The sequence below is a fragment of the Phocoena phocoena genome, chromosome X (genome assembly GCF_963924675.1).
Source record: "Phocoena phocoena chromosome X, mPhoPho1.1, whole genome shotgun sequence".
Lineage (NCBI taxonomy): Eukaryota > Metazoa > Chordata > Mammalia > Artiodactyla > Phocoenidae > Phocoena > Phocoena phocoena.
Genome location: NC_089240.1, coordinates 91,507,429 through 91,523,604, shown reverse-complemented (window position 1 = coordinate 91,523,604; position 16,176 = coordinate 91,507,429). Strand labels below are relative to the sequence as shown.

At 46.7% G+C, this 16,176-nt stretch overlaps 1 protein-coding gene across 1 annotated transcript in view; it reads left to right on the top strand.

Moving 5' to 3' along the window:
- The window catches only part of COL4A6 (collagen type IV alpha 6 chain), an 83,660-nt gene extending 67,785 nt beyond the window's left edge, over positions 1-15,875 (top strand). Inside the window, exons 36-45 of the mRNA XM_065900242.1 lie at positions 415-486; positions 807-932; positions 10,064-10,180; positions 10,511-10,672; positions 10,861-10,959; positions 12,221-12,367; positions 13,111-13,227; positions 13,815-14,006; positions 14,608-14,894; positions 15,615-15,875. Of these exons, the coding sequence (XP_065756314.1) occupies positions 415-486; positions 807-932; positions 10,064-10,180; positions 10,511-10,672; positions 10,861-10,959; positions 12,221-12,367; positions 13,111-13,227; positions 13,815-14,006; positions 14,608-14,894; positions 15,615-15,875 (1,580 nt within the window). The remainder of the gene's footprint in view (positions 1-414; positions 487-806; positions 933-10,063; positions 10,181-10,510; positions 10,673-10,860; positions 10,960-12,220; positions 12,368-13,110; positions 13,228-13,814; positions 14,007-14,607; positions 14,895-15,614) is intronic.
- The last annotated feature ends 301 nt before the right edge of the window (positions 15,876-16,176 follow it).

Sequence of the window (16,176 nt, the reverse complement as noted above, 5' to 3'; positions counted from 1 at the left end):
GTGCAAATGTGAATGGGAAGAGGAGAACATGGGATCCATGGAGAGCAGAGTTGGGAAGGAAGGTTGTTGCCCTGGCATATGTAGCCTTTTCCTGACTTAGAGATTGGGCAGCAAGTCTCTGGGAGCTGGCAACTCAAGGTCTTGGCATTGCCACTCTGATTTCTTCTTGAAGATACCTCATTATCTACCACCCTGCTCTTAAGCTATATTGGTCTCTAATAAAAGGCAGGAAGACTTAGGGTGGAGGGTGGAGACTAGGTGTGGTCCAGTCTCCCTTAGGGCATTAAATAATGCCTCAAGAGAGACCATGACCTTTGAAATGAGGACTTTGCAGTGTTCCTGGGGGCAGGACCTTTTGCTGACCCTTCATGATTCAGAGCTGCTGGAGCCATTTCTGATATTTTCTCCCCTCAGGTTTCCCTGGACTTTCTGGTTTACATGGACTGAATGGGCTGCCAGGAACCAAGGGAACCCATGGAACTCCAGGTGAGCAAGACCCTCAAAGGCATAGAGGAGAGCACTCGCTCTTCCGGAAGCCTGACAGAGGCTGGCCTTGAGTTCTTGACTGTGGTGTATCCCATATCCTCAGACTCCTAGGTCTCCTTGCCAGCCCCCAATTTGGGATGCCTTGATGTGGGGAAGAAGGAGGATGGGGTTCGTCCTTCTACCCGAATGAGCTCTCCTTCCTGTCATTTCAATCCTCAGCCTCCGGTGTCTGTCAAGCAGGCCCCCTGCAAGTGAGCTATAGGCACAAAGGTCTCACCCCACTGACTTCTGTCCCCACATCTCTCTGCATCTCCTCCTAGGACCTAGTATAACCGGTGTGCCTGGGCCAGCTGGCCTGCCTGGTCCCAAAGGAGAAAAAGGTTCTCTAGGAATTGGCATTGGAGTCCCAGGAAAGCCAGGCGTGAGAGGACCAAAAGGTAGCAGGGGTAAGTGAGCCCAAGTCAGGCTTGGCTGGGCAGCCAGGGTTGGGGTTTCTTTAGGGCCGTGTGGCTTACAGAGATGAGCAGTGCACATCTTTGCATCTCTGGGAATCTCAGAACCCAGTGGAACTGACTACCGACAAAAAGAGGGTAGGCTACACTTAGGGCTTTCCTGGGAAGGAGTGTCAGAGAGCAGTTCAGTGAGTCCCACCCCCCCCCCCCCAGCCTCCAGGTTCCCTCCCACTCTCCCTTATTAACCTCAGGGCCTCTCTTTCTCACTTGGCCACAGCCTGGGTTTATTGGTCCTGAGGGACTGTGCTTGTCCACTTAGCGAGTGGTTTACCAGAAGTTCCTTGGTGTCCAGTGCGGTTGGCAGTCCCAGGGCCCTGGAACGACAGTGTGGCTGCTGGAAGGAGCCCAAGTCTATGAGGATAAATGTCTCCCTAGGACAGGCACACAGCAAGCACTTGATTAGGATTTACTAGGTTTACTAGAAATCCGGTTTCGTCTTAATCTCGGCCCCTGACTCATCACATAGTCTGAAGTCCCTTTCTGAGCCCCCATTTCCCCACTTCTCAAATAGTGTGAATGAATTCTGATTCGTTAACTCTCCTTAGAAATGTTCTGGAGACGCATATACCTCCCACTCAATGTAGAACAAGAAATGAATTTAGTGTAGTATCACAGCTAAGAGTATGGGCTCTGAAGTCAGACTGCTGGATTCAAATTCCAGCTCTCCCTCTCCCTAGCTACATGACCTTGAACAAGGAAGTTACGTGCCCCTCCATCCCAAAGGAACGTGGGTTTCCTTTTCCATAAAAGGTGAATAAGAGAATCTACCCCATAGGTTTGGTGAGGAATCAATGAGGAGTGAGGTAATGTATGTGGAATCACTTAGCACAGTGCATGGCACATAGTAGTTGGTCAAGAAACACTGGCCATTCTACCATCACATGTCACCTGGGGAAATCATGTTTTCAAAATGTTCTGTTCCTTATAGTTCTGGGGCCTGATGTCCCACCACATTATTTTATGTGTTTATGTGCATGTGTGTGTAGGTTTTCCAGGAACTATATTCATGCATTAATTCATTTCCAGCTGCATTTTATATTGGGGCATCTGCTATCTCTGTGTTTACTCTTTCCTTTGTCTGGACCAACCTGTACTTTTCTGAAAGCCAGCAGCTTCTTCAGAGTGAGGCCTACAACAGGATCTGAGCCTGTAGGGAGGTTGTGCGGCTTCTTTGGCAGGAGATAGAGAAGAAGGGTCCTGGGTGGAAGCAGAGGCATGATGCCTGTTCTGTTTTTAAACCTTGACTATGAATTCCTGGTCATTAAATTATTCATTGCCTTTGGCTATCTGAGGTAATAAAATCACAATTACAAATGCAGTAAACAGCACATGTCAAGGTGGATACATTTCAGGCACATAATGGAGAGGGGGAAGAAAAGGAAGTTGCACAGGAATATATTTGGTATGACTCCAACCAATATGTTGTTTAGGGATACAAATATGCATGGTCAAACTGTGATGAAAAGGGAGCGATGAACACAAACTTCAGGAGTGGTTGCCTCTGGGAGGGAGGGAAGGTGGTGGAATCTGTGAAGGGCATGCAAGGAAATTCAAAGGTATCGCTATCTTCTTTTCCTTAAATTGGGTGGTTGGAACACAGATGTTCATCGTATCTGGATGATTTTTTAACATATGATTTATAAATATTCTTCTGTTCTTCTCAATATCTAATTTAAAAAAATTGTTTTAAAAGAATATAGGAAATCCCCAACAGGAACCGAATCTCTGATTTGATTAAAGAAATCAGTGTGCAACGAAGATTTACCCCCAAGAAAATTTCCTAGGAGCAATCCCCGTCCCTACAATACCTTCATCTAAATAACATTAAATTAGGCCAAACATTTTCGTATTTGCACTAAATATTGAGAGGCTGCATTCATATATTGGAGGTTTTTTTTGTTTAGGTCTCCGACAATAGAATGAGTTGGGAAAACATGCCATCTTGCATTTTCATGTGATCATTTACAATGTCTCATTCCTTCTACCCACCACCAGTCCCTCCCATCAGGAAACTTGCACAAACCTCTTAGATAGCCTCATCCACCAGAGGGCAGACTGCAGAAGCAAGAAGAACTACAATCCTGCAGCCTGTGGAACAAAAACCACATTCACAGAAAGATAGACAAGATGAAAATGCAGAGGGCTATGCACCAGCTGAAGAAACAAGATAAAACCCCAGAAAAACAACTAAACGAAGTGGAGATAGGCAACCTTCCAGAAAAAGAATTCAGAATAATGATAGCGAAGATGATCCAGGTTCCTCAGAAAAAGAATGGAGGCAAAGATTGAGAAGATGCAAGAAATGTTTAACAAAGACTTAGAAGAATTAAAGAACAAACAAACAGAGATGAACAATACAATAACTGAAATGAAAACTACACTAGAAGGAATCAAAAGCAGAATAACTGAGGCAGAAGAACGGATAAGTGACCTGGAACACAGAATGGTGGAATTCACTGCTGCAGAACAGAATAAAGAGAAAAGAATGAAAAGAAATGACGACAGCCTAAGGGACCTCTGGGACAACATTAAATGCAACAACATTCACATTATAGGGGTCCCAGAAGGAGAAGAGAGAGAGAAAGGACCAGAGAAAATACTTGAAGAGATTATAATCGAAAACTTCCCTAACATGGGAAAGGAAATAGCCACCCAAGTCCAGGAAGCGCAGAGAGTCCCATACAGGATAAACCCAAGGAGAAACATGCCGAGACACAGAGTAATCAAATTGGGAAAAATTAAAGACAAAGAAAAACTATTGAAAGCAGCGAGGGAAAAGCGACAAATAACATACAAGGGAACTCCCATGAGGTTAACAGCTGATTTCTCAGCAGAAACTCTACAAGCCAGAAGGGAGTGGCATGATATACTTAAACTGATGGAAGGGAAGAACCTACAACTAAAATAACTCTACCCAGCAAGAATCTCATTCAGATTTGATGGAGAAATCAAAAGCTTTACAGACAAGCAAAAGCTAAGAGAATTCGGCACCACCAAACCAGCTCTACAACAAATGCTAAAGGAACTTCTCTAAGTGGGAAACACAAGAGAAGAAAAGGACCTACAAAAACAAACCCAAAACAATGAAGAAAATGGTCATAGGAACTTACATATCGATAATAGCCTTAAATGTGAATGGATTAAATGCACCAACCAAAAGACACAGCCTTGCTGAATGGATACAAAAACAAGACCCATATATATGCTGTCTACAAGAGACCCACTTCAGACCTAGGGACACATACACACTGAAAGTGAGGGGATGGAAAAAGATATTCCATGCAAATGGAAATCAAAAGAAAGCTGGAGTAGCAACACTCATATCAGATAAAATAGACTTTAAAATAGAGAATGTTACAAGAGACAAGGAAGGACACTACATAATGATCAAGGGATCAATCCAAGAAGAAGATATAACAATTATAAATATAGATGCACCCAACATAGGAGCACCTCAATACATAAGGCAACTACTAACAGCTATAAAACAGGAAATCGACTGTAACACAATAATAGTGGGGGACTTTAACACCTCATTTACACCAATGGACAGATCGTCCAAAATGAAAATAAATAAGGAAACAAAAGCTTTAAATGACACAATAGACCAGATAGATTTAATTGATATTTATAGGACATTCCATCCAAAAACAGCACATTACACTTTCTTCTCAAGTGCGCATGGAACATTCTCCAGGATAGGTCACATCTTGGGTCACAAAGCAAGCCTCAGTAAATTTAAGAAAATTGAAATCATATCAAGCATCTTTTCTGACCACAACGCTATGAGATTAGAAATCAATTACAGGGAAAAAAACGTAAAAAACACAAACACATGGAGGCTAAACAATACGTTACTAAATAACCAAGAGATCACTGAAGAAATCGAAGAGGAAATCAAGAAATACCTAGAGAAAAAAAAAAAAGAAATACCTAGAGACAAATCACAATGAAAACATGATGATCCAAAACCTACGGGATGACACAAAAGCAGTTCTAAGAGGGAAGTTTATAGCAATACAATCCTACCTCAAGAAACAAGAAAAATCTCAAATAAACAATCTAACCTTACACCTGAAAGAGCTAGAGAAAGAAGAACAAACAAAACCCAAAGTTAGCAGAAGGAAAGAAATCATAAAGATCAGAGCAGAAATAAATGAAATAGAAACAAAGAAAACAATAGCAAAGATCAATAAAACTAAAAGCTGGTTCTTTGAGAAGATAAACAAAATTGATAAACCATTAGCTAGACTCATCAAGAAAAAGAGGGAGAAGACTCAAATCAATAAAATTAGAAAGGGAAAAGGAGAAGTTACAACAGACACCGCAGAAATGCAAAGCGTCCTGAGAGACTACTACCAGCAACTGTATGCCAATAAAATGGACAACCTGGAAGAAATGGACAAATTCTTAGAAAGGTATAACCTTCCAAGACTGAACCAGGAAGAAAGAGAATCTATGAGCAGACCAATCACAAGTAATGAAATTGAAACTGTGACTAAAAATCTTCCAACAAACAAAAGTCCAGGACAAGATGGCTTCACAGGTGAATTCTATCAAACATTTAGAGAAGAGCTAACACCCATCCTTCTCAAACTCTTTCAAAAAATTGCAGAGGAAGGAACACTCCCAAACTCATTCTATGAGGCCACCATCACCCTGATACCAAAATCAGACAAAGATACTACACAAAAAGAAAATTACAGACCAATATCATTGATGAATATAAATGCAAAAATCCTCAATAAAATACAAGCAAACAGAATCCAACAACACATTAAAAGGATCATACACCATGATCAAGTGGGATTTATCCCAGGGATGCAAGGATACTTCAATATATGCAAATCAATCCATGTGATACACCATATTAACAAATTGAAGAATAAAAACCGTATGATCATCTCAATAGATGCAGAAAAGGCTTTTGACAAAATTCAACACCCAGGCTTCCCTGGTGGCGCAGTGGTTGAGAGTCCGCTTGCTGATGCAGGGGACACGGGTTCATGCCCCGGTCCAGGAAGATCCCACATGCTGTGGAGTGGCTAGGCTCGTGAGCCATGGCCACTGAGCCTGCGCATCCGGAGCCTGTGCTCTGCAATGGGAGAGGCCACAACAGTGAGAGGCCCGCGTACAGAAAAAAAAAAAAAAATTCAACACCCACTTACGATAAAAACTCTCCAGAAAGTGTGCATAGAGGGAACCTACCTCAGCATAATAAAGGCCATATATGACAAACCCAGAGCAAACATCATTCTCAATGGTGAAAAACTGAAAGCATTTCCTTTAAGATCAGCAACAAGACAAGGATGTCCACTCTCACCACTATTATTCGACATAGTTTTGGAAGTCCTAACAACCGCAATCAGAGAAGAAAAAGAAATAAAAGGAATACAAATTGGAAAAGAAGAAGTAAAACTGTCACTGTTTGCAGATGACATGATACTATACATAGAGAATCCTAAAGATGCCACCAGAAAACTACTAGAGCTAATCAATGAATTTGGTAAAGTTTCAGGATACAAAATTAATGCACAGAAATCTCTTGCATTCCTATACACTAATGATGAAAAATCTGAAAGAGAAATTGAGGAAACACTCCCATCTACCATTGCAACAAAAAGAATAAAATACCTGGGAATAAACCTACCTAGGGAGACAAAAGACCTGTATTCAGAGAATTATAAGACACTGATGAAAGAAATTAAAGATGATACCAACAGATGGAGAGATATACCATGTTCTTGGATTGGAAGAATCAAGATTGTGAAAATGACTATACTACCCGAAGCAATCTACAGATTCAATGCAATCCCTATCAAATTATCAATGGCATTTTTTATGGAACTAGAACAAAACTTAAAATTTGTATGGAGACACAAAAGACCCCGAATAGCCAAAGCAGTCTTGAGGGAAAAAAACAGAGCTGGAGGAATCAGACTCCCTGACTTCAGTCTATACTACAGAGCTACAGTAATCAAGACAATATGGTACTGGCACTAAAACAGAAACATAGATCAGTGGAACAAGATAGAAAGCCCAGAGATAAACCCACGCACCTCTGGTCAGCTGATCTATGATAAAGGAGGCAAGGATATACAATGGAGAAAAGACAGTCTCTTCAATAAGTGGTGCTGGGAAAACTGGACAGCTACATATAAAAGACTGAAATTGGAACACTCCCTAACACCACACACAAAAATAAACTCAAAATGGATTTGAGACCTAAATTTAAGACCAGACACTATAAAACTCTTAGAGGAAAACATAGGAAGAACACTCTTTGACATAAGTCACAGCAAGATCTTTTTTGATCCAACTCCTAGAGTAATGGAAATAAAAACAAAAATAAACAAATGGGACCTAATGAAACTTCAAAGCTTTTGCACTGCGAAGGAAACCATAAACAAGACGAAAAGACAGTCCTCAGAATGGGAGAAAATATTTGCAAACGAATCAATGGACAAAGGATTAATCTCCAAAATTATAACAGCTCATGCAGCAAAATTATAAACAGCTCATGCAGCTCAATATTAAAAAAGCAAGCAAGCCAATCCAAAAATGGGCAGATCACCTAAATAGACACTTCTCCAAAGAAGACATACAGATGGCCATGAAGCACATGAAAAGCTACTCAACATCACTAATTATTAGAGAAATGCAAATCAAAACTACAATGAGGTATCCCCTCACACCAGTTAGAATGGGCATCATCAGAAAATCTACCACTAACAAATGCTGGAGAGGGTGTGGAGAAAAGGGCACCCTCTTGCACTGTTGGTGGGAATGTAAATTGATACAGCCACTGTGGAGAACAGTATGGAGGTTCCTTCAGAAACTACAAATAGAATTAGCATATGATCCAGCAGTCCCACTACTGGGCATATACCCAGAGAAAACCATAATTCAAAAAGACACATGCACGCCAACGTTCATTGCAGTACTATTTATGATAGCCAGGTCATGGAAGCAACCTAAATGCCCATCAACAGACGAATGGATAAAGAAGATGTGGTACCTACATACAATGGAATATTACTCAGCCATAAAAAGAAACGATATTGGGTCATTTGTTGAGACATGGATGGATCTAGAGACTGTCATACAGAGTGAAGTAAGTCAGAAAGAGAAAAACACATATCGTATATTAACGCATACATGTGGAATCTAGAAAAATGGTACAGATGAACCGGTTTGCAGGGCAGAAATTGAGACAGAGATGCAGAGAAGAAACGTATGGACACCAAGGGGGGAAAGCGGCAGGGGGGTGGGGGGTGTGTGATGAATTGGGAGGTTGAGATTGACATGTATACACTGATGTGTATAAAATTGATGACTAATAAGAATCTGCTGTATAAAAAAATAAAATAAAATTCCAGAATTTAAAAGAATGTCTCATTCTTGAAGAAATACTTGAGCTTTTGTTTTTTTTTTTTTACTACTTGGGGTCGGTAGTACCTTTATTGCAGGTTTAATGATATATTGGTGTAATTATAAAATCAAGAAACAGGTGAAAAGAGAAGGAGGCTCCAAATATTGCCATGGAAACAGACATTTTTACAATCCATGTGCTGTCCACACTTACTCTACTATATTTGGTGTCTTGTTTATTGGTTTTGCATAATTTCAGCACATGTATATGTATAGATATATGAAGTTATATTTTCAGGACAAAAATACAATGTCTTTCATTTCAGATTTTTACCTTTGTGAAAAAGAAAAATACTTCAACGGTTCATCAAGACCTAACTGACAATGCTAAAAGTAGCACCAAGTGGTTTTGTAACTAGTTTTGCTTTTTGTTTTTCCTTTGTTTCTTTTCCAGACTTCTAATAAGTGGAAACTTTTCTTTAAATTTATTTTTTCCTCCTTTATATTTCCTCAGTATTCAATTAATCAATGAGCTGCTAAAGACACCCAAGTTAACCAATCTGCCATCTTTCTTTACAAATTATCATGGATATACTATTTCTTAGCGAAATATGAGAAATTCAACATTAATGTTTTCAGCTTCTCTTGTCAGAAAAATAAAATTCAACATCATATTTTGGGATTTTCTTGTCACAAACAAGAATCTCAACCACCAAAAGTTTGTCAACCAAATCTATTCCCCTTCATTTGACTATCTTTTAGAATATACCAAAGTAATAAATACATTTCTTCCATGTTACAAGAATAAAATAGATTTCTACATTTGTATACGTGGCTTTGATGTGTTTCCCCAGCAAGACTACCATCTATGTTTTCAATGTATGCATATTGTATAAATCTACTATAATCGGTTGAAATCTTTGGTTTTGAACATATTATAATAGAAATCATTCCACAAACAGAAAACATGTAAAGCAGTATTAAACTTTGAGCAAACGAGTATTATGTATGTACTCCAGTAAATGGCTATTCTCTTTGGCCAAACAGGGAGAAGGGATTCAGGCAGTTCAGCAAGCATTCAGCTAATATCATGAATTACCTATAAAACTGTTTTCCAGGTTGCCTGGAAGACCCAGTAGTTAGCTGTAGAAGACACCGGGGGTCATAGCGCCCTTGCCACCTCCATTCTGCTCGAGCGGGCGAGTGGGTGTTTGTTCTGACTGGCTGGGGCCTGTGCCCTAGCTCGATCTGTGACCTCCTCAGAGTAGCAGCAGACAGGACTGGCTAACTTGATGAAATGTTGTGCAACAGGGACAGTAGGTTTAAAAACACTGTAGGAAACTTCGATTCCAGGTGCTGCAGTCATACTTTCTTTTCTTCCTGATTGAGGGAAAATCTAAAGTATTTCCATTACCAGCGAGGTTGGGGAGCTAGAACTTTCCAAAGCTCTGTCCGTCCCAATTCAATGCAGCGCCTGCTGTGAGCGAGGAGTCTCTGAGCCCCTGCCAGCTGCACTGGGCCGATGGCTGCCAACGGAGGAGAAAGGGAGAAGGGCCCTCTGCTGGCCTCAGCTGGTCTGGCTCCTACCCTAAGGGCTTCCATTTTCTTGTGTGAGCTTGAATTTTCTCTGAGAGAGCCTGGCCCTCTCTTAGCCACACAAAGCCCCTGCAGCCCCTTTTATTTATTCTTTGCAGGTTTCCCAGGTCTCCAGGGCCCCGCTGGTCTCCCTGGTGCCCCAGGTCTCTCCTTGCCCTCAGTCATAGCAGGACAACCTGGTGACCCCGGGCGACCAGGCCTAGATGGAGAACAAGGTAAAGTCAGGAAGCCCAAAGAGGGCTGGCCATCACCTTTTGTCTGGAGTTTGGGGAGGGCCTGTCTACAGTCCAGCCCCATCCCCACTGCTGGACGTGCACGGGCCTGTGAGGCCCCACGTCCCTCCTCCCGCAGGGGCACAGGGGGTTGGAATGGGCTGCATTTTGCTAAAAGGGTTTGGGAAGGTCTGGGCACTGGGGCCCCACAGAAGGCAAGGGAACATTATCTGCCCTGGGAATAGCCTTTGGCTTCCTATCAGTCCCAAGGCTTTCAGCAATGGCCGCTTCCTCTTCCCTCTGCCCTCATCCCTCTTCCGATCTTATCCCTAGGCCGCCCAGGCCCCCCGGGGCTCCCAGGACCCCCTGGGCCATCCTCGGATCAAGGCGACCCGGGAGACCCTGGCTTCCCTGGAATTCCTGGCCCTCAAGGGCCCAAGGGAGACCAAGGAATTCCAGGTTTCTCTGGCCTCCCTGGAGAGCTAGGACTGAAAGGTATGACTGCGTGGCTGCCTACTGGGTCCTTTCCCACTCCACTGTCAGATATGGCCCCTTCCTGCAGCCCTGTGAAGACAGACCAGCTGATGATGCTTTTCCTGCCCTCGCCTCTGCTTCGTCTCAACCCCACCACCACCAGCACCACCGTGCCAGGCCCTGACTTGCTTTCCTTTGGACTTTGCCAGGCATGAGAGGTGAGCCTGGCTTCATGGGGACTCCAGGCAAAGTTGGGCCACCTGGAGACCCAGGACTTCCGGGGATGAAGGGGAAGGCAGGGCCAAGAGGTGAGTTGAGAGCATGTACCAGGCTGATCCTGAGCTCAGGGGAGGGGTTGGGGCGTATCATTCCTTCAGGAGTCACTGCTAAGCACGCCAAGAAAGCCTGAATGGCTGAAGCAGCTGGATCAAGCTCCTCCAGGGAGGGAGTTTCTCCACCTTGGAGATAACCTCTGCCTCCATCAGCTCCCAGGACTGAAGGCCATTGCCGCTTTGCCACCACGGATCTTGCCACTGACCTCCCCTCTCTGCGTTGTTTCTGCATTTGCCGTCACTGCGTTTGCACTCAGATCACCACTCACCCATTTGCTGAATCTAGAAATGAAGAACCATCCTTTCTGTCCTTTATCACCACTCCCCTCACACACACATCCAATCCATTAGCAAGCCCTGAGGGCTGTGTCTCCTATAAACGTGCCTTGCATCTGCCCCCCTCTCATCACCTCCATCTCTACCACTGAGGTCCAAGGCACCAACATTTCTCACGTGGATCACTGCGGTGACTGCTAACTGGTCTCCCTGCTTCCATTATTCACCTCCCCCAACAATCATTTCTCTATACAGTGGTCAGAGAGGTCTTGTAAAAACAGAAATCATTCATGGGCGTCCCATGGCATAAGAATTAACTATGGCCATGAAGCCCTCTGTGATGCCTCCCTCTCCATCCTCATTACCAGCCCTTCCCCTTTGCTGTTCACTGTGCTTTTGTCACACTAGCCTCTTTCAGTTATCCAAAAAACACCACACCTTGGCTGGCCACAGGGCCTTTGCACATGCTAGTTCTACTTCTGGAACACTCTCCCCCACCCCCCAGCTTGTTCTAATGCTTTAATGGTCTCAGCTTAAGTGTCACTGCTTGTAAGAGGCCACTTATAACTCTCTCTAAAGGAGGTTCTCCACCCCATAGCCCTCTCCGCTCCCTCCCACTGTCCGTGCACTGTCCATTTCCTTTATAGCACTTCTTACAATTTGCAGTAAGATTAATGGTTTTTGTCAGGTTATGCATTTTTCATCTTTATCACCAGACCATCGTCTCATAAAGGTCTTACTCACTGCTCTATCCCCTGATCTACCAGGCTCTGGCACGTAGTAGGCACTCAAACACTTTTTCAATGAATTCATAAGCAAATTGGCTTGTTTGGCTTCTATTAGTAGGCCAGCTGGCTGGGTTTGGGGTCTCAGCTGTGATGCCAGCTGAACCTCCGGGAGCCCACCCTGGCCACCTCCTCTGCCTCCGCTTGACATTTCCGTTTCTCTCACGTGCCCACAGGCTTATCCGGCCCCCGAGGCGCTCCTGGACAAACACCAATTGCAGAAGCCATCGAGGCTCCTCCTGGACCCATGGGTCTAACAGGCATCGATGGCATCCCTGGCCTCATGGGGGACCCTGGGGCCCAAGGCCCTGGAGGCCTACAAGGTGAGGAGGGCGCCAGAGAAAGGGGACTTCGCGGGGAGCTGAGACGGCTTTGGCTGGGAGGCTGAAGCAACTGGCTGGGAACCCCGGCTCCAAGGGGGCACCTTCATGGAGCGTTTCCTCGGCTCCTTCACAAAGCTTCCAAGCTTCTCACCAGGAAGGAGGGGACCAGCAGGACCAGCAGTTGTACTTGGCTTCAGAGAATGAAGCACACGGAACGAAGTGCTCTCTGTGGGCAGAGCACAGCAGCTAATCCAGACAGCTCGTCCCTCGCTAATGTGCTGCTGCGGGAAGGAGGGAGCGTGGTGGGGGGACAGAGAGCAACGGAGAAAGCCCAGGGCTGGGGGACGGAAAACCCCGCTTCCAATCCCCGTTTTGCCCCAGCCGGAGTAAGCTAGCAGTCTCTCTGGACCTCGGTGTCCTCATTTCTGACATGGGACCCCAGCAGTTGCCCTGCATCCTCCCTAGCATTGCTGGGAAGATGAGAGGAAGGGACGGGGACATGGGTGTGAAGGAGCTCAGAAGGGCTAAGTTCAGAGTGAGGTCCCAGGGCTGAGCTGCCTGGACGTGAACTAAGGACTAGCCCAGGAGGCTCAGTCCCGAGCTCAGCGTGCACTCCAGGGTGATGGCCAGTTCGCCCTCTCCTGGTGAGTCCTGGGCATGACACACGAGTCCCCTTTCTCCAAGGAAGGCTCCTCCAGACACTGCACATTGAGTACCCCGCTGTGGGCCTTCTCTCCTGGCAGGCTTCAAAGGTTTACCTGGCATCCCCGGCAAAGACGGCCCCAATGGACTCCCTGGCCCACCTGGGGCTCTTGGTGATCCTGGTCTCCCTGGACTGCAAGGCCCTCCAGGATTTGAAGGTCTGGCAATGTCGGCACTAGGGGGCAGAGGGCTTCTGTAAGGGTTTGAGACTTGAGAGTGAGTCAAAATCTCGAATCGTATAATTAGGAAACTGGGCAGTAAAGCCTGATACTACTAGCAGGCTGGAAAACTGGGCTCGAATCTGTTCACTCCATTCTGAGCCTGTGAAGGATTAGAGCCCTACATTCCAGAAGGCAAAGGACTGTTCCACGTAGCTCTCTGGGTTCTCTTCCAGCTCTTAAGAGCTATAACTCTATACTATAGCGTGGTCCCCTGCCCTGCACACCCCCTCTTCTACCCAGGGATTCTGACGTGGATGGAAGGGGGGTGGTTCAAGGGAGAAGAGAATCTGAGATAAGATACGGCTGCTCTGCTACTTACCTTCCATTTTATATCAGAGATGGCAAATCAGTTGTCCTGAGTAGAGAACAGTCCTGAAGCTCGCTGGGAAAGTGCCGCGATTGTTAGCCACGTCTGTCACGGGCAGGAGAGGAGGGTGTGATTTTTGCCTCGCTAACCCCAGCTCTGCTTTTTCACTGCCTCTGATTCAGCGGGTCCTTGGTTATCTCTGCTCTCTCCATCTCAGGAGCTCCAGGGAAGCCGGGGCCCTTCGGGAGGGCTGGAATGCCTGGGCAGAGCGTGAGGGTGGGCTACACCTTGGTGAAGCACAGCCAGTCAGAACAGGTGCCCCTGTGCCCCGTCGGGATGAGCCAGCTGTGGGTCGGTTATAGCCTGCTGTTCGTGGAGGGGCAGGAGAAAGCCCACAACCAGGACCTGGGTAGGTACCGGCTCGCACATCCAGCCCTGGCCCTCTGTCCCCACAAGGACCAGGAGCCACACTCCTCGCTCCTCCCAACCCTTGGTGGGCCCATGTTGGGTAGTGGGGTACAAGCACCAGCTCTGGAGTCAGGCAGATCTGGGTTCAAACCCCAGCTCTGCCGCTCACTCTGGACACGTTATTCAGCCTGTCTAAGCTTCCGCCTCCTTCTCAGTGGAACAAGCGTAATTCTAGTACTTGTCCCATAGGGTAGGCTAAGGATTACAGGAATCACCCATGTAAAATGCTTAGGTGTGTGTTTCAGAGAAACGCAGGCTCACTCTGTTAAATGCTGATTTGACAAAGCAGACTAATTAGGGAGTCATCATTCAGTTTCTAAAAAGATTCTTTTCATTATCAAACTTCCCTGGTGCATAGAAAATAGACTTCAGTGTGTGTACAGTGGTCCGGGATAGGAAGGAAAGGCGTCCCTGCTCTGCTACAAGCAGTTGGATATGAACCCAAACCACCATCTAGTCCAGCTGTAGTGGCTCCAGGGACAATCGCAGCCCTGCCCCTCAGCCAGAACTTACCTGCCCCTGCCCACCTTCTCTCCTTGCAGGGTTTGCTGGCTCCTGCCTGCCCCGCTTCAGCACCATGCCCTTCATCTACTGCAACATCAACGAAGTGTGCCACTATGCCCGGCGCAACGATAAATCCTACTGGCTCTCCACCACCGCGCCCATCCCCATGATGCCCGTCGGCCAGACGCAGATTCCCCCGTACATCAGCCGCTGCTCTGTGTGTGAGGCGCCCTCACAAGCCATCGCTGTGCACAGCCAGGACATCACCATCCCGCAGTGCCCCATGGGCTGGCGCAGCCTCTGGATTGGGTACTCCTTCCTCATGGTAAGGTCCCGCACCGCCCTCTCCACCAGGATGAAGGCCGAGGGCAGGGAGCGCTGGGAGGGAACTTCTGAAATCGAGTGCTGAGGGAGCCCTGTGACTCGAGGGCCGGGACGTTAGGCCAAATACGAGGCCTGCTTGTTCTCGGCAGGTAACAAACACTAAATGGCACCCTAAAGGGTATGGTACAGGTTGCAGTAAAAGTTCCAATGAAGGTGACTTCAGAGCCAGAGCTATTCATAGGTCCGCTGTGGGGAAGGGCCCATGGTCTAACGACCTGTGGACTATTCCGTGCTCTCTCCCTTCTCTGGAGCCCACCGCCAAGGGCTTGGGGCAGACGGAGGGCTCTGAGAAGAACTGCATCCTGAGCCCTGTTGGCGGTTTCCTTAATTCAGCCTTTCTCAGATTTGTCAGTGGAAATGTTCGGGGGGCACCTAACACGTCTTGGACTCGGCGGGACGGCAGCAGCTTGGGAAATACTGGCTGGGATGCAGCCGCAGCCCAGGAGCCATGGGTTAGGAGGGCCCTAGAGAGCTTGGAGGAGGCGCTCCTGGCGCTGAGGCTGAGGCAAGGGAGGATGAGCGCCCCCGGTCCTAAAACATAGCTATTGGTCCGCTGGCCAGACAGGGGGGCTGAGCCAAGAGACCAGAGCTGAGAGACGGAGCAGCGGAGTCCATCACCTCCCAAGGTGACCAGTTCACAGCCACCGCCCATCTGTTTCAGCACACGGCCGCCGGCGCTGAGGGCGGGGGCCAGTCCCTGGTCTCCCCTGGCTCCTGCCTAGAGGATTTCCGAGCCACTCCTTTCATCGAGTGCAGTGGTGCCCGGGGCACCTGCCACTACTTTGCCAACAAGTACAGTTTCTGGCTGACGACGGTGGAAGAGAGGGAGCAGTTTGGGGAGGAGCCTGTATCTGAGACGCTGAAAGCCGGGCAGCTCCACACCCGGGTCAGCCGCTGCCAGGTGTGTATGAAAAGCGTGTAGGGTGGCACCTGCCACTCTGCCCCTTGCCCTCCCCTGCCCCGCACAACGGTCACCTCACAAACCTGAACGGTCTGAAGAAGGAAGGCCAAGCCCTTTTGCCCATCTGTCAAGTTGTACATTGGAGTCTCGTTTGGGCTGGACTACTGGACACTGGTCACCTCCACCCTCAGGCCCCATGGGTGAGCCCACCCTGCTGAGATCTGCTGTCCCATTTCGGTGCTACGGTTTGTGTGACTCTTCGTGGCTACCTCAGAAAGACCTGCTGGGCCACCACTTCCTTAGAATGCTAGCTTTCCTCACT